Source organism: Strongylocentrotus purpuratus, unplaced genomic scaffold (genome assembly GCF_000002235.5).
Source record: "Strongylocentrotus purpuratus isolate Spur 01 unplaced genomic scaffold, Spur_5.0 spur5_scaffold_12, whole genome shotgun sequence".
In the NCBI taxonomy this organism is placed as follows: domain Eukaryota; kingdom Metazoa; phylum Echinodermata; class Echinoidea; order Camarodonta; family Strongylocentrotidae; genus Strongylocentrotus; species Strongylocentrotus purpuratus.
This window is the reverse complement of record NW_022145597.1, coordinates 19560383-19586367: the sequence shown is the minus strand read 5'-3', so window position 1 is coordinate 19586367 and position 25985 is coordinate 19560383. Positions and strand designations below refer to the sequence as shown.

The window sequence follows — 25985 nt, the reverse complement described above, 5'->3', positions numbered from 1 at the left end:
AAACAGGAGAACCAGTATGGTGAAAGTTTCATATAAATTGACCTATAATAAGGAACTTAAAAGTGTTTGAAATATGAGATCACTATATCTATGCGAATCTCAAATTGGCAGTTTGGTCAGTGGATTGTGACATATGCACAGATTATTCTCCCGTTTGTCAATAAAAAAAGTGTTTTCTGTTTTTCTCCAAATGCTTTTCTTTCTTAAGGCAATACTGAACATTTAATATGGATAACGTTTCATTACCGGTCCTCTAAAAAAAGATAAAAAGAAAGACCCTCCTGAGTTATACATTTTTGGAAATAAATGACATATTAGTCATCTTGTGTCTTGAATGAATGGGTATTAGTTGTCCTCTACTACATCACAGTGACATTACTTCTTCAGCCAATTTAAAGTGCTCATACGTATAGTGATTACGACTCTCAACAATTCATAACTTTATTATATTCACTCAGATTTAAATGAAACTTACATCCACTTGCTTCTCTGATTTTTCTGCTTTCGTTTAGAGTACCGGTAGTTGTCTATTTGGGTGGGTAATGTATGGATCATAGATGATGATTGGTAGGTAACCAAGGTGGCTGAGTGAAATGCTGTGGTGCGAAAAGGCGCATCCAAAACGCAAAATGCATAACACTTATATTTTATTGGATTGGTATTCTTTTCGTTTTAGCAAGATTTTATATCTCATCAAAGACACGCCTTTTTGTGATGCGATAACCAGATAAAAATGTTCATAACAAAATTTCACTCTCAGCATTTAAAGCTCCACTGCACTTCTTATAGCTATTTGCACCCTCTATATAGTAAACAATGCCTAACGGTGACCATTGGTCCCCCATGATCCTCTTTTTCTTATGTTAAGTGAGAGCTGATTTGATGAGATAACCACCTGTTCAGTGACCTTGCAGGGTGGTCTAATCCCTCCTGTAAACTAGTACAGATGGGCTTTAATGTTCAGCCAATAAATTCACTCTCTGCAGGTTTATAGGGCAAGAGAGCTTGAACGAGATGTTTTTAAATTTTCCACTATGAGTGTTTCAAAGCGCTAATAGTACACCTGTCAGATGGACGAAATTGACCAGAAGCAAAATACATTCCCTGCATCCATGGACAAGCTGTGCTTACCTGGTAGTGTTGTAGATGTGGTGGTCATGTTGCTGGGAGAGGTAGTCATGTTACTGGGTGCGGTAGTCATGTTACTGGGAGCGGTAGTCATGTTGCTGGGTGTGGTAGTCATGTTGCTGGGTGCGGTAGTCATGTTACTGGGTGTGGTAGTCATGTTGCTGGGTGTGGTAGTCATGTTACTGGGTGTGGTAGTCATGTTGCTTGCTGCTGTGGTCATGTTACTTGTAGTTGTAGTTGTTGGAGCTGCAGTGGTTGTTGTAGCTGCAGCGGTTGTTGGAGCTACAGTGGTTTTTGGAGCTGCAGTGGTTGTTGGAGCTGCAGTGGTTGTTGGAGCTGCAGTGGTTGTTGGAGCTGCAGTGGTTGTTGGAGCTGCAGTGGTTGTTGGAGCTGCAGTGGTTGTTGGAGCTGCAGTGGTTGTTGGAGCTGCAGTGGTTGTTGGAGCTGCAGTGGTTGTTGGAGCTGTAGTGGCTGTTGGAGCTGCAGCGGTTGTTGAAGCTAGCACTGCAAACATTTTGGAGAAAAATCAAAACAATTAAAGAAATAAGAGATGGACAAGTAAACTACCGGTACAACAAATACAAGGAAAATCTAACATTAATAGCAAACTATTTTTTAATGGAGAGCAGATAAATCAGAGAAGCACACTAGTGAAATTTGAATAAAATCAGACAAAAAAAAATCAGACAAATTATGAATTTGTGCAACTTGTAATCACTACACGTATGGGAACTTCAAATTGGCTGAATTAGTAATGCCACTGTGATGTAGTACCAGACACTAACTTTCCCATAATTTGTTCCAACACGCAAACTTTCAAAAAGCATTTTTTCCAAAATGTATGACACAGGGGATTCTTTTCTTTCTAGAGGGCCTATGATGAAATATTATCCATAATATATTTTTAGTAGTGCCCCGAGGGAGAAGGCACTTTGGAGAAAAATATAAATTAATGATATTTTTGTAAACAGAACAAACAGGAGAGTTATCCATGAATACGTCACATTTCACCGACAAAATTGGCAATTTGAGATTTGCATAGCTTTAGGGATTTCATATTACAAGCAGTCATAACTCTTTTATCATGGATATTTTAATCTGTTTCCAAGTTAGCATACAATCAATACAGTCAGATAATGTGTATTTTTCTTCCTTAGTTCCCTTTACATTATTTATTTATGATCACACACGTAGCGCATGACAGTACACCACCCATGCCATAAATTTTGAAATGATATGCAACTAAAATTATGAGATTAAAGTCTAAAGTTTGTGTGGGCAAAGTCATAATTTCAGCACAAAACAAAGCTACACATTGCATACGTCAGATATATGTCTACTACACACTATCACAGTGGTGTACATTTTTCTAGGTCAAATAACATTTGAACATGTATAACATGTAATCAACACAGGCTTCATCTATTCAGCATTTGATAAACAGTTTAACATTCTATAGCATCATCTGTTGGTGTAAAAAAAAAAAAAAAAAAAAAAAGTTGGGACACTTTAAAGTGTTGATTGGTAACTCTAATTAAATAGACCCTACATAGATGTAATGTATGAAGGGGTGACCCAAGTTCGCGGGCATTTTAGAACATATTACAAAATGTGATATTCGATCTATGATTTCTCATATTCTACACAAATTCAATTATTTCAATTATTACCAAATGGACGGCAAAGTTTTTTTACTACAAATTGGTTCAAGTAGAAAATTTATCGTCGAAGGATTTCAAAGATATAGCGATCTAAAAATTCAATATCCGATCGTGCGTGTGGGCTACATAAAAAAAAGTCTTAAAAACAACGAGACCTAAACTTCACGCACAGGGGTTTAGATACAGCTGATGTATACAAAAATATGATACATCAAAAATAAGGTAAATTAATAATTTGCAAGGCAAGATATCATATCAGTAGACTGTAGGCCTACCACTTATTACTTACAATTTTGAGGATATCTGGTCTCAAAATGATGATTTCCAGACCCTTATTGGTAAGTTGATAATTTTTCTGAACGAACGCAAAAGACTGCAAAATTTTCTGATCTTTTGACTTTTTGACAATATTTTCAAAATTTCACACCCAATTCTAAAGAAAATTTCGTTTTGATTTTCGAAATCTTACCGATTTTTAGAGAAAGTGAACTATTCTAGACTCTAGGTCTAGGTCACGCGCGAACTTTGGTCACACCACCATATGTCTACATATGCCTGGCAACATTATTTCTAGATCTAGACCTAGATCTAGAGTAGTAGATCTAGATCTAGATCTACTAGAGGGGTCTAGAGTCTCATTATCAATTTGAAATATTTTTCCAATAACGTAGTCTCAGCAGAAAACCCAATAATAGGCCTAGTTATAATTATATCAGCTATCAGACTCAGTATCAGATCAGAGATTGAAGCTTTTGCCATTTTGGCCTAGATTGTAGGCTACATCATACATATTGCATGTAAGATGTGTAGCCTACACATGCACACTGCACTGTCTGTAGGCCTACCAATACTAGAGGTCCGACATCGACATCAACTTGAGAACCTTTCCGGGCTAATATTACTTGCTTTAGATGTTAAGTTTTTTTAACATTATAATTCAGAACTTTAACTGTCATATGACTTACCCAGAAAGACTAACGACAGTTTCCATGAAAAACGCGCCATGATTGGGAGCTGGAGTGGAATTTCTGTTTCGGTTTCTCCGGTTCAAAAAAAATTCAGCTTGGAAGTCAACCATTAATTTTCGGAAATTACTCTCTAGTAACCTTGTCACCTGACGCCAGCGCACTCACGTGACATTCATCACGCATGCACACACACACACACACACACACCCATCTCAGCTTGAGTTTCTGATGTTATTAGCGAGGTCTTGAGAAGTTGGGTTTACCGATCGAATTGATGAAATAAGTTGAAACTATATATCACATTATCTGTGGCAGATCCAGGGGGTAGTTGCTACTCAAGAAGTTATCATCACCGCCACCACCATGAGCACTGATTAATCATCATCATTACCATCAACATCAGCACCTTCGGCACTATAATAATTATTATTAATAATATTATGAGCGTGGTTAAAATGTATTTTCGATGGAAAAGATATATGATATATTTAGGTAGTCACTGTGTCATCTCGTTGTCAAATAGAAAGATATTCGGGCACCTCGATAGTTACCATCACATTTGGAGGTATTGCCTGAAATCATCCTATTTTGATTTTAAATGTTGCGAGGGAGGATAACGAGAGAGAGAGAGAGAGAGAGAGAGAGAGAGGGGGGGGGGGGGGGGAGAAAGAAAAGCTCTTTATTATGTTCAAAATGTTATATTCTCTCGTTGTTTCTAATATTCAGTTCTCAAGTTGAAATAGACGTTATTCCATCAATATGTTTTGCTATTATATATATATTTTAGATATAACCCAATCTCACATGGCATCCCTAGAGGTGCCTTGCGGCCCCCTTGCGGCACCCTTGCGGCATCCCGATTGAAAACGCTATACTACATGGTCAAAATTTGCGAGGGCAGATTGACCAGGCCGGGAGAAACTATATACCCCATTGCTGGATATGAATCATTTTAAAGTATAATGGACACACATAATATTAATAATATTCCGCTTTTAAATAGCGCTTAATACATCGATGATGTCTCTAAGCGCTGTACAGAGGCCCGGTCATCGGATTCAGGCCTTTTCCCGCACACAATTATTATGCACATTCTCCATTTTCGCATCCTACCGGATACACCTGGGTGGAGAGTGGCAAATGTAGATTAACGTCTTGCCAAAGGACATCAGTGCCGCGGCGGGACTCGAACCCGGTATCATGTGATCTGCAGGTACTTATATCCACTAGACCACAACACCTACACATTATATACTCTCTCTCTCTGTCTCTTTATTCGTACGTCTGGTATCTTTCACCCCCATCTCCAATCGTTTTTTCTTCACTGTTGTAGGCCTACACTACAATTACTATAGGACGCCGATCTGATCACCCCAAAGAATTTTTCGATAATTTGACAAAAAATAGGTATATTCCCAGCGAGATGTGAGTTTTTACAGCTAATATCTTCCTGTACTGATGAATACTTTGTCAACTATTTATGTTAGTATTGATCGGGTAGGCCCTCTTGTGCCTTGACTAAACTTTACCAACTATTACATAAAGTATGTCCTCATACAATAAACTGGATTTGAACTTGATGCCGACCACATTTACCCGGGAGTTTGCAGCTTATTTCAATATAATTATATGCAACAGTCGAATATACTAATGGCGCCCATCCAACAGAACTATAGCATGTATAGAGTTCGAAACATTTTTCGTACCTATTAATTTAGAATATGTCATACGCTGTGAGATAATGTGTCTGTTATTTCAACCTTGAAACTCTTGTCCCTGTTTTCCCAGCTATATCTATAGGCAAACCAAAAACACTACATCGGAAGATCTGCTTACTTAATAACCCACATAGGCCTCTAATATTCACAAGCCCCAAACTTGACTATCAAATTTATTTGATGATATCAAGAAACACTGTTGTATGGCTGTTATACTTCCTCAATCCAGAAGTTATTATTACTATTACTATTACTGCAGTATTATCATAATCACTTTCATCATTGCTTTAAAGGTACTATGTCCCATTTGCAGGCCAAAAAAATGAAAAAGTTAAATTCCAACTGCATTTGAAAGATAATACTAATTTAGAACTTCCCTTTGAAAAGAAAATGTTATTTTATGAAGACTGGTATAAAAGTGGTATTATATACTTAAATGATATCTTTAAAGATGGTACTTTTGTTTCAGTAAATGAATTATTTATCCGCCTTAATACTAGAAGAAGTAAACAATTTTGATTTTTGACTATACAAAGCTACAAAAATCAATTCCAAAAATTTGGATAAATGATAAACATAGGGTACCTTTGGTTTTCAAAGACCATAATCTCTCTATATATCCCCCACTTTGTATTTGGAAAATCAGTTAAGCCTGTTAGTCTTTTGAGTAGTAAACAGTGGTATAATATGATCAGTTTTGAACAAATTAAAATAAATAAATGTTGTTTGTATTGGGAAGATGTCTTGCAGAAGGACGTTAAATGGTCTTCTGTTTTTAATAGGAATTTGATTGGGATAAAAGATTTTCGTCTACGAGAATTTAATTTCAAGCTTTTATATAATATGTTACCAGTCCGTAACAATCTGTTCAAGTGGGGTCTCGCATACGATAACCTTTGTTTAAAATGCAAAAAAACTGAAGATGTGCTTCATGCTTTCATTTCATGTAAGGCAAATGAAAGGTTCTTTAAGTATTTAAAGGACTTAGTTTTACGTGCTTTCAATCTTAGAATAGAGATAGATATTGTTTTATTACTCAAAATGAATTCGCAAACCGAAATCGATTTGATAATGACTATTGCTTTTTGGTCGATTTATAAAATGATTATTTTTCGTAATAAGTATGGATATGATAATAGAGATTTGAGTTTGATTTACTTATTTAAGAGAGAAATGACTGACAGAATAGAAATAAACGAACATTTGAAAGTACAAAATATGAAATTTCCTGCGAACTTGCTTAGTTATATTTGAGTAAATAACTTGTGTATTATTGATGTTCCATTGATTTGCTAAATTGTAAGCAAAATTATGTTACTGTTTGAATATTGAATAAACACCTCTAAGAGGCAAAGAGAAAAAAAAAATAATTTAGAACTTCCCTAAAAAAGGTGGGGCTTGAAAATGTCTTCAAGTGGGAAAATAACGACTATTAGTTGTCAAATCGACTTTAGGGCTATAGAGCCCCAAAGTAATAGTCTTGATTTTCAGACAATAATTGTACCGAATGGTCATACGTTTTATGCTGCGCAAAGATCCAATCAGTTTAATCTTGGCCATCACAAGAAGTGGGTTATTGATGTAGACAAGTGCTCATGTACCCTTTACAACTGTTTTCATGTATAGTTTCATGTATGTATGTACCAAAGAAGAAAAAAAGCCAGTCAGTCACTCAATAGTGTCTGACAGTGAAGTCTAGCAAGTAAACGGGTTTCCTTGCATAATTTTAATACGAGGACACTGCTAACGTTTAAATTTCACAGATAGGATATACATGACATATTCATAATTCCTGCATAGTTCTACAGAATTTGAGGTTGGCTGCAAAAGGGACATAGTACCTTTAACTATCAATTTTGGGATCACATTATAAGCAAAGATATTGAAAATACCATAGCTAAACCTAAGTTGTTGAAAAAATAGAATTCACTCAATAAAAAACCCAGAATCTGTCTTTTACGACCACATAGGAATTGTCTGGGAGGGGATCCTATTTTAATTAGTTTCAAGTTCTTGCTCTCTGGCTTTTTTAAAAATCAACCTACATCTTCCCTCTCTCTCTCTCTCTCTCTTTCCTCAATCTTCCCCTCCCCCTCTTTCTCTCTCACCCTGTTTGAGTCAAGTTAAATTCACTCCCCGAACCTTGTATCTTAGTATTTCTTCTTATCCTCCCTCTGTCTCATCTCTCTTTCTCTTTCTCTATCTCCCCATCTCTCTCCTCCATCTCTATCTTTATCTCATTTTCTCACCCCTCTCTCTCTCTTTCTCTTTCTCTCCCCCCCCCCCTGTCTCATTTTCACTATTCGATTGGGGCAGACAAAACTATCACGGTGTAGAACCAGGGAACAAAATACCACCAAAAGATATAACAAATGGAATGGGTTTGTTGAAATTTTTTATTAAAAATACAACAAAATGAAGAATTGATGCGAAGACGATGCTGCTATCCAATGTTATTATGTGAATTGATCTTAATATATACAGTCCATAAACATAATAATTATGATAAAATAGTAAACTATCAATGTCAAAAGATAGTGAAATACTGATTTGGTAAAATCTAATCGCAGAGCGTCCTCTTTTGGTCGATTTCTGTAAAACACCTTCGATCAGAATATTAAGAGGTAATCTGAAAAACACAAAGTGCATAATAAAACACAGATCCTCAACAGCGTGTGCTTACTGTTTATTTTCATTTGCTAAAATATTCCATTAAAAAAGACATGTACATGTTCTTTTGCCCAAGTCGAGTCAAATGCTGGGACTATTTCAAGTTCGTGATTATAAAAAATGATTAAAATTTTGTATCTATAAAAACTTCAAATAACAGAGATCACAAGGGGCCGCGACAAGTATTTGTAAGAGTTATACTTTAAAATGCCATGATATGGATAATCATTTAAAAACTGTTCCAATCATTGCAATGAAACCATCCCATTCATACAAAATAAAATAAAATGTATTAATTGAATTCTATAATCTATTATTTTCATGTGTTAAAAAACGATAAAATACATTAGTATTGAATATAAAGACTGTTTAAAATGATTTTTATTAAAACACCCGCGGATTTGTTTCCACCCACAACTGTTTTTATATGAGTAAATTGAGGTGAACTATCTCTTTATGCGTCGGGTTGTGGAGCGAAGCTCTGCTCGTACCTCGTCCATTTATCCTGTCCAACCCTGCAAAATAAAGAAGAATGAGAATTTTATGAATAAGAATAAGAATAAGAATCACGACAGAGCACTTAATTCGTTTGACAAGGCATTAATCTACATTGGCCACTCCATACCCGGGGGCTAATTTTTTTTCCAAACAGGTTTGCCAATGCTAATACTTCCGGTCATCTGATTAGCTGATATGTTACGTCATTATCAATGACGTTAGGGTGAGTGATAGGGTTATAGAAATCATGCAAAATCACCTTTCATGAACTCGGCGTTGGCTTAATCAGTAAGATCAGCGTAATACTATCTAAGAGTTGTGGGTTCAAGTCTCATTTTTTTCATTTTTTTTGCCTTTATAAATAGTGAGGCAGAGCAATAAATAAAATCAAAGTCTAATTGTTTGTGACCTCTTTCCAAGCTGCTAATGACGTAAAACATATCAGCCATTGAGAAGAACGGAAATATAATAAATTGCAAACCTGTTTGGGAATAAAAATTTCGCTACCCGGGAGGGGGGGGGGGATGGGGACCTGGTAGAATGACGAAAGTCTTTGTGACAGTAATTGCCATACATAATTCCAAAATTCAAAATTCAAAATACTGTTAGTACATGTACCAATAAAAGAATCAAAAAAGGGAAATGATTAAAAAAAATGAGGGGGGGGGGATAAGAGCACAATTTTTTGTTGTTGTTGTTGTCACGGAAATTTGACAATTTGGCCGACCGATATTCAGTTAGGGGGATGGGGGGGGGGGGGGGTTAAGGTCACTTTTTTTGGTCACCCTTTAGCACCCTTTAGCACCCTTCTAACCCATCCAAATCACACACATACACACATACAAGCGTACGCGCCTGGTCATACTGCAAATGGGCTAGATTATGGCGGTCTAGATCGACGGCTGGAAAAGCATCCTTAATTCCGCGGAGCACGGAATAGCCATGGCTGTGTACATACACATGTTGATGGTGAATTAAACAACCCTTGGTGGAAACATTTCCTATTCGTATCATCAACATTTCTCCATATACTCACTTGTTAGCTCTCTTGATCTCCTCACAGGTACTGACCATGCTGCTCTCGATCCATGTGGTGTATAAGACCTCTTGACCATCACATAGATGGCACTGACCAGTCCAGCTGGTGGTCGTACGTCCATTATCACGGACCACGGTGATTCCGAATGATGGGAAGTCGTAATTGTTGCTGGCGTATCCGACCATCACGGTAGGGGCTGAATAAAATGATAACAGTAATAATGATAACGATTGAAATAACAATAATATCATTAACAATAATTACATCAACAACAAAAATAATAAGAAAACCTTTTTACTACTACTACTACTACTACTGCTGCTACTACTACTACTACTACTACTACTTCTACTACTACCACCACTACTACTAGTGCTAGTACTACTACTTCTACTTATACCACTGCTGCTACTATTTAATTTAATTCAATTCAATTCAATGTATTTTCCATCATTAAAAAGAACAAGTATAACATAATATTAACACATCGTATTAAAATAAACATAAACAATGGAGGGATACCCTTAATAAGCAAGTTGCTTGTGAGCGAGGCCCCGGCATACAATATACAATGTACCACTTTGTTACTACTCCTAGTTCTGGGCCCTGTTTCATAAAACTTGATATCAATAACAAGTTACAAGCTACTGTTATAAGCTACTGAAATCATGGCATCTGATTGGCTGAGAGCAAATTTGTCATAGAAATTTAGCAGTTGTTATAGATAACAAGTTTTGTGAAACAGGCCCCTGGCCCTGCAGGAAGTCTAATGTGTTTGTATGTACCTGCGACTCCGAGTTCACGTTCAGTGAAGGTCATGTGATCTCCAAGCATCATTCCTGTCGAGGTCTTGATGATGGTGATCTGATCATTACACTCGTTATACCACAAGCCTTCCAAGTCACAGAATCCAACTGAAAAGAAACGGTAAGAAGAAGTTGATATGAGGTGCGAGATTATAATTATCATCATCATCACCTTCATTTATTAAAGTTGGTATTTTCTCTTCGACGAGGGGTTACTGACTTTTCCACCAGGATGACGCTCCCATCCTCCACCTCCTGTCTCGAGCATCCTCCTCATTTAGACCAACCTTGTTGCTATCTTAGTTACAATATAATTATATAGCGCCATTTTCACTGGGTGCAATGTGATTTAAGATGCAACCCCCCCCCCCCCCCCCCCCCCCACTTAGTGTTGTTTAGGGTACGCGTATATTATGCATGTTCACTCCTTTGAAAAGACCCCCTAAGTCCGGTGTGTTAAGTCAATATGGGCCGATTTTTTTTTGTGAGTTACGAGCCGGACTTTGCTGCGTGAAAAGTACCCCTTTACCGGACATTTTGGGAACATAAATGCGGTCCGTTCCCGGAGTGGGGGGGGGGGGGGGGTGCATTCCTTGGTCAATGTTCGAGCTGAAATATTAACAAGTTATCGTAGATGTTAAGACACTCTTCCACATAGTAGTAAGCATAATGAAAAGGCTCACAATTTACTCAATCTTACTAGAGTTGTCTTATAAAGAGTTATGATTGGTCTGAATTGATCGTAAGTCCTCCAATCAATCGCCGAAAACTTATCAACTCGTATTACTTTTATGAAGAGTTACGAACGATTTGAATCAGTCGCATGACTCAAAGAACTCAAACTTTTCTTTTTAAAAGACCCTTGAAGGTGTGTCTATATAAGCGGGTAAAATATCCTTATTTTCATACCTTCCTCGCAGTTCACACCGGTGTATCCTTGGCGACATTGACAGATGTACATGGCTATACCGTTGATACATTCGCCACCGTTCTGGCACGGTAGACTAGCGCATTCGTTAATATCTGGAATAGTAAAATATAAAATATTAGGACAACTGATAATAATAATATTTATTCATTTATTTACAGTTTTATTTCAGCAGAGTTTCCTATTTAGTTTACAAACTGCTATCCCCGAGGGCCCTGTACAATTAAAACAACGTATATAAAATATTTACAGATCTAATACCAGTAAGTACAAATTGAACACATAGATACCATTAGAAAAAAAAATTATGAAAACAAAGATAAATGACATAAGAAGAAATATTATGAATACAACATTGTAAAGTTTGAATGATAATTATAAACATATGATATGATCATAGGCAACCTCAGTGGTTATCAAGATATCAAAGTTAATGGTATATTTAAGAGAGTAACACATTACGCATAGTATTTCAAAATACTAAATGATTTTGCGACAAGGACCTAAAGATATGATAATATCGTTGATTTTATAAATCTATATTGCTATATAGATAACATTAGGTTAACATAAACGTGCTAAAACTTCTATATTTCAGCTGTTTGTGTGGGTAATCTTGACAAAAATTGACAAGAGCTGTATTTGTTTTATATACTAAAGACAAAGAACATGTGAACGGTAAATTTCCATTTATGCTAAATCAGAGAGCCTTTGTAATTTCATTATATTCCTGTGACCATTATGAATGCAAAGTTTTAGACACACACATTACATGCTACATTATCCCTCTCTAATAATTAAGACGAGTTGCCGATTTGATCATGAAATGTATTCTTCCAATACGTACCGATTTCGCAATTAATGCCAGTATATCCTGGTAGACATTCACAAACGTAATCGCCGCCAACGTTTGTACATACTCCACCGTTTTGGCACGGCAGACTCACGCATGCATCCAGTGCTAACAAAAGAACAAGAAAGCATAACGGTTTAGAAATGACAAAGTACTTGGTTCGATTCCCCACACGACACTTTGGAAAGAAATTGATATAAATTTCTCACTCTCGACTCAGATAGAGTAAACGTTTTCTTTTTTTATGAAGAAATTCCGAAATAGTTTAGGGCATTAATAGGGTGGCTCAGGTCTGGGGTGGCTTGTTCAGGCCGGAGTATGGAATTTAGACAATTCTATTCCTTTATCTGTATGTCTATAGAAAATATAATGTTTTTTCAGCTTTTCATTTTAACACAAAACCATATATTTCTACCGCCGTAATAAAGCACGGTGTAATCAATAGACAGTGGCACCTTGGTACGTCTGATAACGGTCTGAACGTGACCTCAGACAAAACATTGGTGCATTAAATGCAAATGATACTGAAAGTGTTAAAATAAAAGTTCAGTCAAACAGTTTATACTTACATATCTCGCAGCGAGTCCCCGTGTAGTTTGGAAGACATTGACAGACGTAACCATCAACTCCATCCAAGCACGAGCCTCCGTTAAGACAAGGACTGCTGGCACACTCGTTGATATCTAATATTAAACGGAAAATATAAGGAATATTGACATTTTTTGTGAAATATTGAACTAAAGATTGTCTTTAAAAAACATTAAAGATTCAAGATTTATTGTTTACATACAATACAGATTTTTGTTTTTCTGTGGTGTTACTTGCGATGTAATCACGTGATCTTGTGCTGAGAGCCAGAAGGGTGGTAACACTGTGTTAAAATACAGGAGTAATTACGCCCTTCCGGCTCTGGGCAGAAATAAGTGTAACAGAGAGAAGATAATAACAAAATAACCAAGAAGAAAATCTTTAGAAGGCTTTGAAATATTAAGTTTACAAAACAGATCACTTTTTTTTTTCTTAGATGATTTTGAATATTAACGAAAACATAATTCGAGCAGCGGGAGCCTGTCAGAGAAAATGTATATCTTTCGAATGAATCCTCAGGTCTTTTCTTTTCAATGATATTCATTCAGTAATATTCTTTAACGAGCAAAATACCCCCCTCCAAAAAACAAAAACAAACAAACAAACAGAGCATTTTATTTTTTTAACGAAACAGGTCAACATAAGTCAAGAGATTAAAACGTTATGGTCAGTTTGTCGGGGGGGGGGGGGGGGGGGTGGGGAATAAATGCGTAACCTATTATAGATTGACATAAAAAAAAAACACCTGTAAAAGGCAATTCATACTTACTTGTCTCACAGTTGCTTCCAGTGAATCCAGCACGACAATCACATGTATATCTGTTCACAGCGTCAGTACAGGAACCGCCATTTTGGCATGGGCTGCTTGCACATTCGTTAATGTCTGTATGATGTTGATTAGGGATTTAGGGAAGAAGCAAATAACCGTCAACTCTAATAATGATTAATACGATGTTTTCCTTTCCCCTTCTTCTTTCATGTCTTTGGGTGTTGATGATTTTGTTTCACTTGTGCCGACACCCTAGCCCCGCCATAGAATCCTGGATAAGCTACTTTTAATATGCTAACGAATCAAACTAAATCAAATTAAAAATCGGTCTCATATCTGAATTTCAACGTTTTCATTTTCTTTAACATGATAGTAATTTTACGTCAATATATGTGATTTTATACCCATATTAGATAACAAGTTCAAAACTTGTTTTACAACATAAGTATCTAAATGCACAGGAGTGGAAAATAAACTATTTGTGGAGTCATTTTGTTTGTAGTGGAAATACTCTACCCTAGAGTCATTTAACCACTACTTTGGAGCGGATTCACTTAACATGGAATGTTATCAATTCTGAAGGACAGTGAAGGAAATGAATCCTTGGTGTTACTCATTAATTTAAAATGGATTACAACTCCCCTGCTTTATGATAGTGTCTTCTACGTAAATTTACAGACATTCTGACAACAAAGTGATTGGGTAGCGTGCGATATAATCATGTATATTCAAAATCACAGATTAAATTCACGGGAAAGTATACCTTAAATAAACAAACAAACTAATAGAGTCAGTCACACCGCCAAACCGTTTCCAACCAGACTCAGACCGACACATTTTGGGCCGTAGGGTTAATGTTATTTTTTAATCTATATCCGTTGTCGGTCTGGTGTCGGCATTGTTGATGTGACTGAAGTATAAATTGTTACCGGTTTCACAAAGGATTCCCGTGTATCCAGGGAGACAGGTGCAGGCGAACTGGTTGATACCATCCACACAGATCCCTCCATTCAGACAAGGAATGCTGGCACATTCGTTGATATCTGGTTAAGAAAGCATCGAAATAAACATGAGCATATTGTTTGTTTCAGTTATCATTTTAATCAGGGAAACCTCATCAGCACCACTGCATTTCTTCCCGAGGGCTCTGTTATTATCATTATCCCAGCAATTGCCAGGCACCCATTTACACCTGGGTGAAGAATGGCTAATATGGATTAAAGTTTTGCCAATGGACGTTGGTGCCGGGCTGGGATTAAAACCCTGAACCATTGGATTAAAATTCAAGTGAATGACCTACTATACCACTCAACTTTCACTTGTGTTGTCTATTTTTTTTTTCGTGCTATTTATGTCAGTTCAGAAGAATAAAATAGTAGAACATTAATGTCCCCTGAAAAAGTAATGGTCTTCACATGCCCTCATATTCAAAATAATGAAGAGAAACAGCTGAACGGTTTGGACCAAAGCCTTACAGTGTACATAAAATCAAATTTCTTATATCATCAACATTCGCCTATAGAGCTTCTAGGCAGAAAATTAAGAGAAACGATTAAAGTGTTCCCGGTCAGGTCAAACTCCAATGACAAATAATTCAGTTTAAGATTCACAAACAAAACATTTAGTGACATCAACTTTCATCAGATTCACAACTTTGAGTGAAGTATCAGCGATACTTTTTCATGGTGGATGTATTGAATTGTAGGTTTAAAAAAAAAATCAGGGTTACAAGATGTCATCCTCTTAAATGAATAAGAGCCCTGAAAAGGGCTGGTTAGCTCCGCTAATAGCTATGTCTTATCGATATTTCGATCAGTATGCATCGATCTTCGTCAGAAGATTATATTCTGATCGAAGAGTCAAGAACCCAGAACTCTTAGCGGAGCTTACCACCCCTTTTCAGGGCTCTTATGCCTTTGAAATGATTACAATTCACAACTTTTTATAATTGTTTTGTTAATACTTTTACAAATCTGTTTCATTGTTGTTGTTTTTTCTCGCGTAATTCAACTAACTGAAACTGAAAACTGAAACCTATTTTCATGATTAGTATAAAAACGGCAATTTAAAAACGACAAAGAGAAAAATGTTCTTCCTCACAATATAAAACAAGAAGAGTACTTACTGTTTTCGCAGTTGACTCCATTGAATCCAGGAATACAGTTACAGGTGTATCCATTGACCTGGTCTACGCATGCACCACCGTTACGACAAGGGGCGCTAGCACACTCATCAATATCTGGAAGATTAATGGTGTTAAACAGAATTTTGAAATGACTCATGACTTAATCCATATTGGATGCCTGAAATCATATGTTAGGTAATTAGTAGGAAGTTAGAAAGTACTACTATCGGGTATATTTGGTCAGAAGTACCCTTTCCTGTGTCTGATGAATTTACATGTATGGATGTTTCTTTGCAGAACTTCCACATGAAGAATTACTAAATGAACCTTTATTTATAAAACATCATCTTATCAACCCACCCACCCCGAAAAAAAGAAAATAAAATCCACAATTCATTTAGGCCTATCAGTTATTGCCTTGCTAGGTCGAAAAAACATCATCTGACAAGTTTCTCGTCGTCAATACAAGCTTCACACGCGTGAGAAACAATCTAAAGTAATTCAATATTGTCAGTCAAACTCTAGTTCATTTTACTAATTTTTGTTAATTTTTTCTTGGTATATGTTTGTGATGTTTGACTAAAAAAGATTAAACTGGTAAAATCAAAAAGTAGGATAAGCAGGATTCTTTATAAGGTATGTGTTGTAGCATTGTATAAGTATCTCCATTTTGACAAGGACTATGTTGAAGGTTGGAGTGAGACATTAATTTTTCTGGAATGAACATTTATTTTATCAATAAAAGATCACGAAAGATGATCGATTACGTAGGTAAAATTTATGATTATTAATGGGTAATATTAAGGATAGGATAAGAAGAAAAGGTAGGGACTGATCCTGGATTCTTTGAAGGGGGATACGACCCCCTCCCCAAAAAAGCTTTTGAAAAGCTTTGATTTTCTTCAACAACAAAAATCACAGACAAACCAAAAACAAATTGAATAGACAATTTTTAGGTGCCTATGGGTATAGAATTTTAAGGGGGGATAGACAATATGATTAGAGGGGAAGATGTTTTTTAATGTAAGGTATGATGGATTGAGTTTTAATGGGGGCATAGGGCACTTGTGTCCCTTGAAATCCCTCATTTGTCAAGTCAATGCTTACCTGTTTCGCAGTTATCTCCGGTGAATCCAGCTGGGCAGATACATTGATAATCATTGACTTGGTCAACGCAAGTGGCGCCATTCAGACAGGGGTTAGGGGTACAGTCGTCTCCATCTATTTTAAGGATACCAGATAAAGAGTTATTATGTATACGGTTTGTATAAACCCGAACCCCTACAAAGGTATACCGTCCATAACTTTATTACGTTAACGTAAATTAATTCATAATCCTTTCCAACCGCCGCTATAGTTCTCTCTTTAGAACTATAAGCTCAAGGAAGATTACCAACGGTCCTTTTCAAGACTACACACATACTCAAGAAAGAAAGATTACCGACAGTCCTTTTCAGGACTCCCCAATCCCCCCCCCTTTCTCTCTCTCACATGGTTCAACCGTAAGCCTATACTGTATATCTACATCACCATGCAAGCCGATACTTATAAGCAGCATCTAATCTGACTTGTTACACACTATAATAGTAAACCTCCAACCTGGTATGATAAATAAGTTAAGACTATTACTCTATAATGATTTCATTATCTTTTTGACGTGATATAAAATCTTTGCTGATACGATTTAGATATTTTAATTACAATTTACTAATGAAGTAATTGTATTTTAGAAACGGTTAGAGCTAGATGTTTCCATATTTTGTTTTGTTTCACTGGATGTTTTCAACTAATCAACCAATCATATTACACGGTTGGACCGGGACAAAGAATCGGTAAGGGAATATCAATGTCACCGGCCAACATAAAGTGTAATATACGCATCAACCAACCCTCAGACCACAAATCGACCGGCCCTGACGCCAAAATAAAATCGAGCGACCGGTGTGGGGAGCCTCCGCAAGCTTTTCATGGCAAGACCGCGACGCCCCTTAATATATGGGTCGATCTTCTAAGGATATGTTTATGCTCAACTTTTTCTGGCCAGAATCAGGCATCTGTTACGCGTTTAGTTCAAAACACGGTTGCGTCCTTTCTCACTTTCGTAGAATCACCGAAAAACGGCGATCACGAACGCCGATCGTAAACTCACAAAAAGGTGCGTTTACAATTTGTAAACGCGTTTAAATGGGGTCAACGCACTGACCTCTAGTGGGTCTACGTAGCATGCACAGTGCAGGTTTGCGAATCCAGCTGCAATGCCAATTAAGGCCACCCAGCGAGAATTGCCTGGAGTAGCCAGAGAAATGAGCATAAACAGTACACCGTGGAACTGCGATTACGATGAGCGTTTAACGATGAGCGTTTCAAATCGTTCATTCTGCCTTCAAAATTCAGCTTAAACGCGCCCTTAAAAAAAAATCAGAGCATTATCGCCTGACTACGTTGGTATCTTACCTGATGAGAATGTGATTCTGAATCCCTTCCGGGGGATGTTACGATCTGTCGAGAAGATGAACCAGGCTTGCTCTCCCTGGACTGAGAACGGAGGTGGGACCTGGTTATTTGCAGTCAGGTTTCCTTCGAAGGTTGCCAGAGCTTGGTTGAAATCAGCGACAGGGCCCACACCGTACTCAACAGCATCTGTGAAAAAGAAAAGATGGGGGTTGTTAAAAGTGTATATTTCAGACTGAGTGCCTAAACGACTTAATCCCATTGTGAATACAGGCGCGGTTTTACAAAAAAGAATGAGAGAAGGGGGGGGGGGTTTAAGTTCTTGCCCTCATCTTTATGATCCTCGCTTAAATTCAGTAGCATTATATAAGCAAGATTTTTTGTTTGGGGGAAGGGAGGGGGTTTGAGCTGCTGAAGCCCTCTGCCCTATACTGTGTATGATAGCAAACGTTACATTTCTGTTTCTTTCTTTTCATTATTCCCTTCTGGGCCATTAAGCCTTTAGACAATATTGTCAAAGCCAACTTCCAGGAGGGAATTTTTGACTTTTTATGACAAATGCTTTGTATGACACCCGACACCACATGATCAGGGTTCTGTGATCAGATTCACAGTAATTTACGTGTGAACACGCGCTTGCCCTACCTACTTCCACTTTCACATTACTTTTAAAGACCATTTCACATTACAATTGCAGACCTCATTCACAATACATTTTCAATGCCTCTTTCACATTACAATTAAAGACCTCTTTCACATTACCATTAAAGACCCTTTGAAATTTCCATAAAAGACCTAGCTCGGTCATAAAGTCCTCTTTCACAAAACAATTCAACGACCTCTTTCACAATACCTTTTAAAGACCCCTTTTACATAACCTCTAAAAGATTCCTTTCACATTACCATTAAAGACTTAATTCATAATACCTTTAGAAGACCTCTTAAACATTACCATTAATGACCTAGCTCGGTCATAAAGTCCTCTTTCACAAAGCAATTCAACGACCTCTTTCACAAAACAATTCAACGACCTCTTTCACAATACCTTTTAAAGACCCCTTTCACATAACCTCTAAAAAGTTCCTTTCACATTACCATTAGAGACGCAATACCTTTAAAAGACCTATTTTACATTACCATTAAATACCTAGCTCGGTCATAAAGTCCTCTTACACAAAACATTTAAACGACCCCTTTCACAATACCGTTTAAAGACCCCTTTCACATAGCCCCTAAAGACCCCTTTCACATTACCTTTAAAGATCTCGGTCGCGAAATCCTCGATGGTAAAGGTTATGACACGTGCACCCTTGATCCGGACGAGGTAGAGACAGTCGGCTCGGTTATTGTAATTGGCCGGGTAGTTGGGAGACTCGATCACTCCAGTCGATTCGAAGATATTATATCCGCAGTTTGCACCTAGATATTTTTAAGGAAAGCAATAATGTTGAATAGATAAAGTAAGATGCATGATAATGATCAATATATAAATCGAAAGATAGATAAATAAATGAATGACTAAATAAATGAATACATAGATGAAATAAACAAAATTAAAGTCATAAATGGAAGCATAAATAAATTGAATGCTTCAAGCGCTGTGCTAAAGCAAAGGTAATAATACTACTTGGGGGGGGGGGGGGCTTTGAGCATCTGCAGGGGTGAATAGGTGCGAAATATAAATGGAGCTGTGATTATTATCATTATTATCATCATTATTATTATCCTTATTATAAACGTTTTCATTATTATTGTTACCGTTAATATGGTTGTTTTGTTAATGTCATAAAAATTATTATTTCATTATTATAATATTATCATTGTTGTTTTCATTATCATTATCATTTTAAAAACTGAAAACTTCAATTTCATTACCTGTGAAACGATCGCAGTTTTGCCCATCATAGCCCATCTGGCATTCACAGATGTATGTCCCTTCTCCGTCTCGACACACTGAGCCATTCTCACACGGGTTACTGCCACATTCACCTGCAGAGAGAGAGAGAGAGAGAGAGAGAGAGAGAGAGAGAGAGAGAAAAGAGAGAGAAGTAGTAGTAGTAGAAGAAGAAGAAGAAAAAGAAAAAGAAGAAGAAGAAGAAGAAGAAAAAGAATAAGATGGACAAAAAGAAAGACGAAATAGAAAATTAGAGGGAAAGTGAGAGAGAAAGCGAGAGAGAGAAAACGAAGAAGAGGAAGAAGAAGAAAGAAAGACGAAATAGAAAATTAGAGGCAAAGTGAGAGAGAGAGCGAGAGAGAGATAGGGAGAGATAGAGGAAGGGAGGGAGGAAGGGAGAAGAGAGAGAGAGAGAGAGAGAGAGAGAGAGAGAGAGAGAGAGAGAGAGAGAGAGAGAGAGAGGGAGAGAGAGAGAGAGAGGGGGGGGGGGGGGGAGAGAGAGAGAGAAGTTAAACATGAGGGTGTAAACGAGATATCGTAATAAAACGATCTTCATTTTTTATTTGTTCATCTCGTGAAATGTATTTGTAATTCCATTTAATTTTTTTTAAAAACAAACAGACTCTTTTTTGTTCTCCCTTTCTCTTTCTTCGTGTTGATGCATGACCAATATTTTTGAATCCTTCGAGAAAACAGAACACCTTCTCCATTTCCAAAGACGATCAGGGCTAGTAAATTTAAAGAGAAGGTTGAGTTCTGGGAAGAGGTGAAAAATAATTTGTGAACATTACTCATTCTTATTATGTAAGTATGGAAGAACATCAGTTAAGACATGTTCCCTGAAAAGCATGGCTCTTCAAATGCCTTCATATTCTAAATATGCATGTAACATCGTAAAAATCGGGGGCCGGCTTTTTACACCACGTGTTCGTGTAGTCCCAAATACATCTTTCTGTGCAAGTGTTTGTAACTTTACCAAGACTTGGCCACATTTCTTATCATTTTGATGATTCCAGAACCTTAAAATACACACAAATTCTTATATGCTAGATGATCAACCTTTTCTGGTCGGTTCTACACCGTTTCTTTCACAATGCAATCGCATGACCAGAACTCAACTTCATCTTTAAGTATTGTATTATATGTTGAGACCCCACACTTAAAAGTACCAGCAAGAAAGATACTAATAGGCCTACTTAAAAACTCGCTATTAAAAATGATCAAGAGGTTTAAGAATACATAGAACTCTGGAGGACAAAGACTAAATCGCTTTAGGCATATCAGGCTATCTCCTTGATCAGACACATATTATACGGTTGGCAGTTAATCTATAATGGTTATAATTCACATTCCAGTCTATTCATAACCGTGACTCAGAGTGAATTTTCTTTGTAAAGAACTAACATCCTATTAAAGGCTATAAAGGCCAAAACGTAATCTCCGAAAATTCTAATTACCTTGTCACACCGCCCAAACTACTCCACCCCAACTCCAAACCGACCACGTCTTGGTTGTCAGTAATGTTTCTAATCTTCTTTATTTTGTTTAAACCTTAAAAAAATAATTTAAAATTAAAATTAAAAATAAATAAATCAAGAAACTAACTAGGAAATGAATGCAAGAACACAAATCATCTCTAAAAGCCCCCCCCCCCCCCCCCTAACAAAAAAAATCGCACTAGTTGGCCATTCGGGGTAATATAATAACAATTTCCCGATCGGTTTGTTGTTAGCCATGTCGGTGTGGCCGGGGTTTCATCAAGGTGGGTCTAATCATGGACCTATTCGTAGTAGGTCCATGGTCTAATCCAATCCCGGAATCCAGTCCTTTAATGGGTTTCGCAATATGGCGCTAACTGAAGCGGCTCATAGGCCATTCTCATTTAAGAAAACAAATCCTTGCTGTACAACCATTCAAGCGGGCTAAGTGATCTAGGAATTGTGCTTTTTGAATAGGTTCATTAAAAGAAATCCAAACAACAACCCCCTTCAGGAGACTTATGCTAAGCCTAATCCCACATAAGAGGGATCTCGATGAGTCCCTATTTGCAGGGAAACAGCAGATTTACGCTGTAGGGCGCTTGACATGGGAAAATTGTATGAAAGGCAATGTTATATTTGTTTTAGTTTCTTAAGCAAAATAGCAGCTCTTTACAGTTTTACTTTACAGCTTTACTTAACAATGTATCTACTTCAGTAAGGATAGTTTTGCATATTAAGTACTGCAAGGTATTTCTTTTTGTTGATTGTCATTGCGGAAGGGGAACTTTCGTTGAACTCTTTTTATTTACATTTGAATGCATAGAGGGTAGGTGTTCGAACAGATTTTTTAGCACCTCTTTATAAGTACAACAAACACAGGGGATGCGATTTATAGTCCACTCTGTATGGTCTATCTAAAAGCTTGCACGACAGAAGACAATACTGAATAAAAGAATTGAACTAAAAAAATACCCAATCTGAGAATACATATTTGTCCGACCAACTTGTGATGAGCAATTATATTCCAACTGGTGTGACTTTTGCTCGATTGCTGTTGTAAAGGTAAAACGTAGCCCATGTTTCGGCATAAACTTGTCTGAAGTCTGTTGGCTCTCATATTGGGCAATTTAAGATAAACTTGAGTTCTGGTTATAAAAAAAGAAGATGAATTCTCACAGAGCCAAACGAAACTTACATTAAATGTTCAAGATTACAAATAAATGTCATTTGCTAAACAATTTTGGTAGAAGGTGTATACTGGCTGAGTAATGAGCATAGAAAGATAAGGAAATCAAGGTAAGTAGGGGGTAAGTAGCCCGGCCCTACACCATTTGTGTAGAGTTCCATACACATCTTTCTGTGTACAGTGCTTGTTGCTTTACCAAAATTGGGCCAAATTTATTATGATTCTGATGACTCCAGAATCCTGCAGTACACCCAAATACTTACATGCTACATGATCAACTTTTTCTGATCCATTCCACACCTTTTCTTTCACAATGCAATCGCATGACCAGAACTCAACTTTATCTTTAATCCATTCGGATTATTTAAAAAAAGATCACCACTTAAAGCCATCACCAATTACCCTCAGATAACTACCAATGAAGTAATAAAGGGGATAGCAATCGGGATAGGTATTGTTCGGGGTTGTATATAGGGGTCGTTTATTTAAAGGGTGTAGTTAACGAGGGGTGATAATCCTGGGCGTTCTAGAATGAAATGGGCCATAACGCTAAATTCTTAACTCCATCACTGTTCTCAGTAAATCCATAACCAAGGCGTTCGAGAAGTAGTTATTAACTTTTGAAAATTTAGAAAACGCATATAATTACCAAAATCTTTTAAGAACAGATGGAGTTCTGTTCAAGATAAAAGGTAATTTGTGAGCTTTCTTATTCTTCGTATGTCAGTTAATTGGGAAGAATATTATAGCAGAAATGTCCCCCTAAAGGATTACTCTTCAAATCCCATATTCGGAAAATGAATGGCAAGAAGTAGTGAGACATTGAAGGCCACTCCTTCAGGGGAAATTCTTACATAGTATTTTTTCAAACGGAAATAAAAAAGAAAAGGAAGGTTACAATTCCTTTCCACCAGAATTCAACATTCTCTACAAGGGAATACCGGTTATACTTTGTTGGTTTTTTAATGTATCGAGGCGATAAAAGGGTCACATCAATAAGAACATTGTGTGTACTCCTTTGTTCAACATGCGCTTTAGGTTCTGAGCGTATGTTCCCCGTATTAAATAGAGCATTGTAAATTATTCAAGGAAAAATCGATGCACTCACAATCGTACATGTACAGTATAAACATATAAACAGAGAAGAAAGGGGGCATATAATTAGGACAAAATGTAGTGACATAATCTCAGGCTATAGGTCCAATCCGTCCCGTAGTGATAATTTAAACTATCATTCGTTTGGAGGTGTATGAAAAATGAAAAAGCCCTTCACTTGTTTGTAAATAGCATATATCCTCGCATTAAATGAAGTACTATATTATAAATTATTCAAGGATCAATCCAAGATTCACGCACATTAATGAACACATATAAACACATAAACAGAGGAGAAATCGCAAAAACAACTGGGACAAACACGGTCCCACAGCACGATCTTGTCAATGGCGATAACTAACACTTGTATTCCTGAATGAAATGCTCTTTTGTAGCCGGTGCTATAAAGGTTTCTCTGCATACTTTCCTGGGGCTAAATACATTATTCAAGAACCAATACAAAGAGATACTTACAAATAAAGAACATGGAGAAGAAAGGGAAAGTAATTGGGACACATGTAGTGATTCAACCTATCAGAAATAAGGTCCAATGACGTAACAATGACAGGTAATCTTCACTTAAGAATGAAGGCATGCACTACACATCTTTCATCCACCATCTACATTAATTGGGGTTGGCCTATCGAAGATCTAATATATTAGTTACGATTTGTGTTGCTGATGGACTGGTTTCTTTTTATGTTATGTAAGAGCAAGCAAATTAAACTTATCTTTTTAAAAATAATGATTAAAGAAATGAAGACAAATAGAATGGGAAAACTCATTTCTAAATACACTAAAATGAAATTTGGGATGGATATTTCCATTACATGCTTCCCCCAAAAGTGTATTATAAAAGGTATTACCTTTTATAATACACTTTTTATAGGATCATTACTTCAACTACTGTTATGTTTTACTCAAATAATATGATTGTTCATTTAATATCGGCCCATGCTGTTCATTTTTATCATTGTTAACGCTATCGTGCTAGTGAACTTAGGACTGGGGTTTAAAATTACATCCCGAGTTAGAATACATTCTCGAACACAGAACTTCAAGAGTGTAACAATTAATGGATTGACCTCTTTACAATATATTCAAATATTCAAACACCTTTTCTACTTGTTGAATGCCGACATGGTTATGGTTTGTAATTGCAAAATATAAATATTTATAGAAAAAATAATGAAAGAGAGAGAAACAAAGAGAAGATGAGGAAGGTGTCTTCGGATATCTTACCTTGCCCGTATGTTGCAGCAACAATACCGAGAAGCAAAACGGCTAGTAAAGACACCTTCATGTCGAAGCCTCAGAGGAGTCAACGTCTCAAGTCGAAAGCGGAGAAAGCTGCGATGCCTTGTACTTGCGCGATGTCTTCGCTATGTTCCCAAGACGCTCTCGAACCCTCAACATCAAACCACGGAGTGACACACCTCAGAAACCTTCCTGATTAAAATGGCGAGAAAATGCCAGCTCAGAGACTGGTCAGAGACTGGTCAGTTGGAGGGATGAAAGCGTGTGTGTCACCCTATTCACCCTCTATAAAGATGCACCCAGTTGCGCAACATCTTTTGTTGTTGAAGTAGGACAGATACATGACAGTCGTAAACAAGACATTGGGTTCGTTGATGCGTGACGATGTATCCCCGCAATGACCGCACCCATCCTCTGTGATATTCTTTGTTCCTATCGATCCATCGCCTGATTCGCCCCAGTCACACTGGATTCATGTTGTTTTTCAGAAGGCTCATCGTCAGATCATTCCAAAAATAAAATATTCAACTCGCTCAATTTACTTCGCAATATAAATTTCAAAGTAACAGTAAATGTTAACTATATTTACAAAGGTTGTATGCGGGGCTTTCCATGAAGGTTGCGTAAACCTGTTAAGTTGGATCGCTCAATACAGAATGAAAAGCAAACAAAAAGAAATACAAAATATTATAAGCACACAACAATAAATTAAGTAAAAAAGGCAGAATATAGACACTTCAACTATTTATAAGACGAGAGAAAGTGAAGTAGTGAAATAGAATCCTCTCGGAACAATGAATCCTGTTTTATTTCGGCAGAATTGACTCCCTTTCTGAATTATGAACCCGGCTCAATTCATTTTCGGAATCA

The 25985-nt window shown here is 36.9% G+C and overlaps 2 protein-coding genes across 2 annotated transcripts in view; both read right to left on the bottom strand.

The window, feature by feature from the left end:
* Nucleotides 1-3884, bottom strand: part of LOC105436562 (cell wall protein DAN4-like) — a 17393-nt gene extending 13509 nt beyond the window's left edge. The window contains exons 1-2 of the mRNA XM_030982032.1: nucleotides 3755-3884; nucleotides 1132-1632 (exon numbers count right to left, since the gene is read on the bottom strand). Of these exons, the coding sequence (XP_030837892.1) occupies nucleotides 1132-1632; nucleotides 3755-3794 (541 nt within the window). The 5' untranslated portion in view covers nucleotides 3795-3884. The remainder of the gene's footprint in view (nucleotides 1-1131; nucleotides 1633-3754) is intronic.
* Nucleotides 3885-7853: 3969 nt separating this feature from the next.
* Nucleotides 7854-25378, bottom strand: LOC764349 (fibropellin-3). Its single transcript, XM_030982031.1, has 14 exons — nucleotides 25101-25378; nucleotides 20078-20191; nucleotides 19457-19621; nucleotides 18206-18391; nucleotides 16859-16972; nucleotides 15752-15865; nucleotides 14556-14669; nucleotides 13627-13740; nucleotides 12839-12952; nucleotides 12264-12377; nucleotides 11398-11511; nucleotides 10468-10596; nucleotides 9680-9878; nucleotides 7854-8660 (listed from the first exon to the last, which is right to left on the bottom strand). The coding sequence occupies exons 1-14, from the start codon at nucleotides 25159-25161 to the stop codon at nucleotides 8600-8602; spliced, it is 1713 nt and encodes a 570-aa protein (XP_030837891.1). The 5' UTR covers nucleotides 25162-25378; the 3' UTR covers nucleotides 7854-8599.
* Nucleotides 25379-25985: the final 607 nt, after the last annotated feature.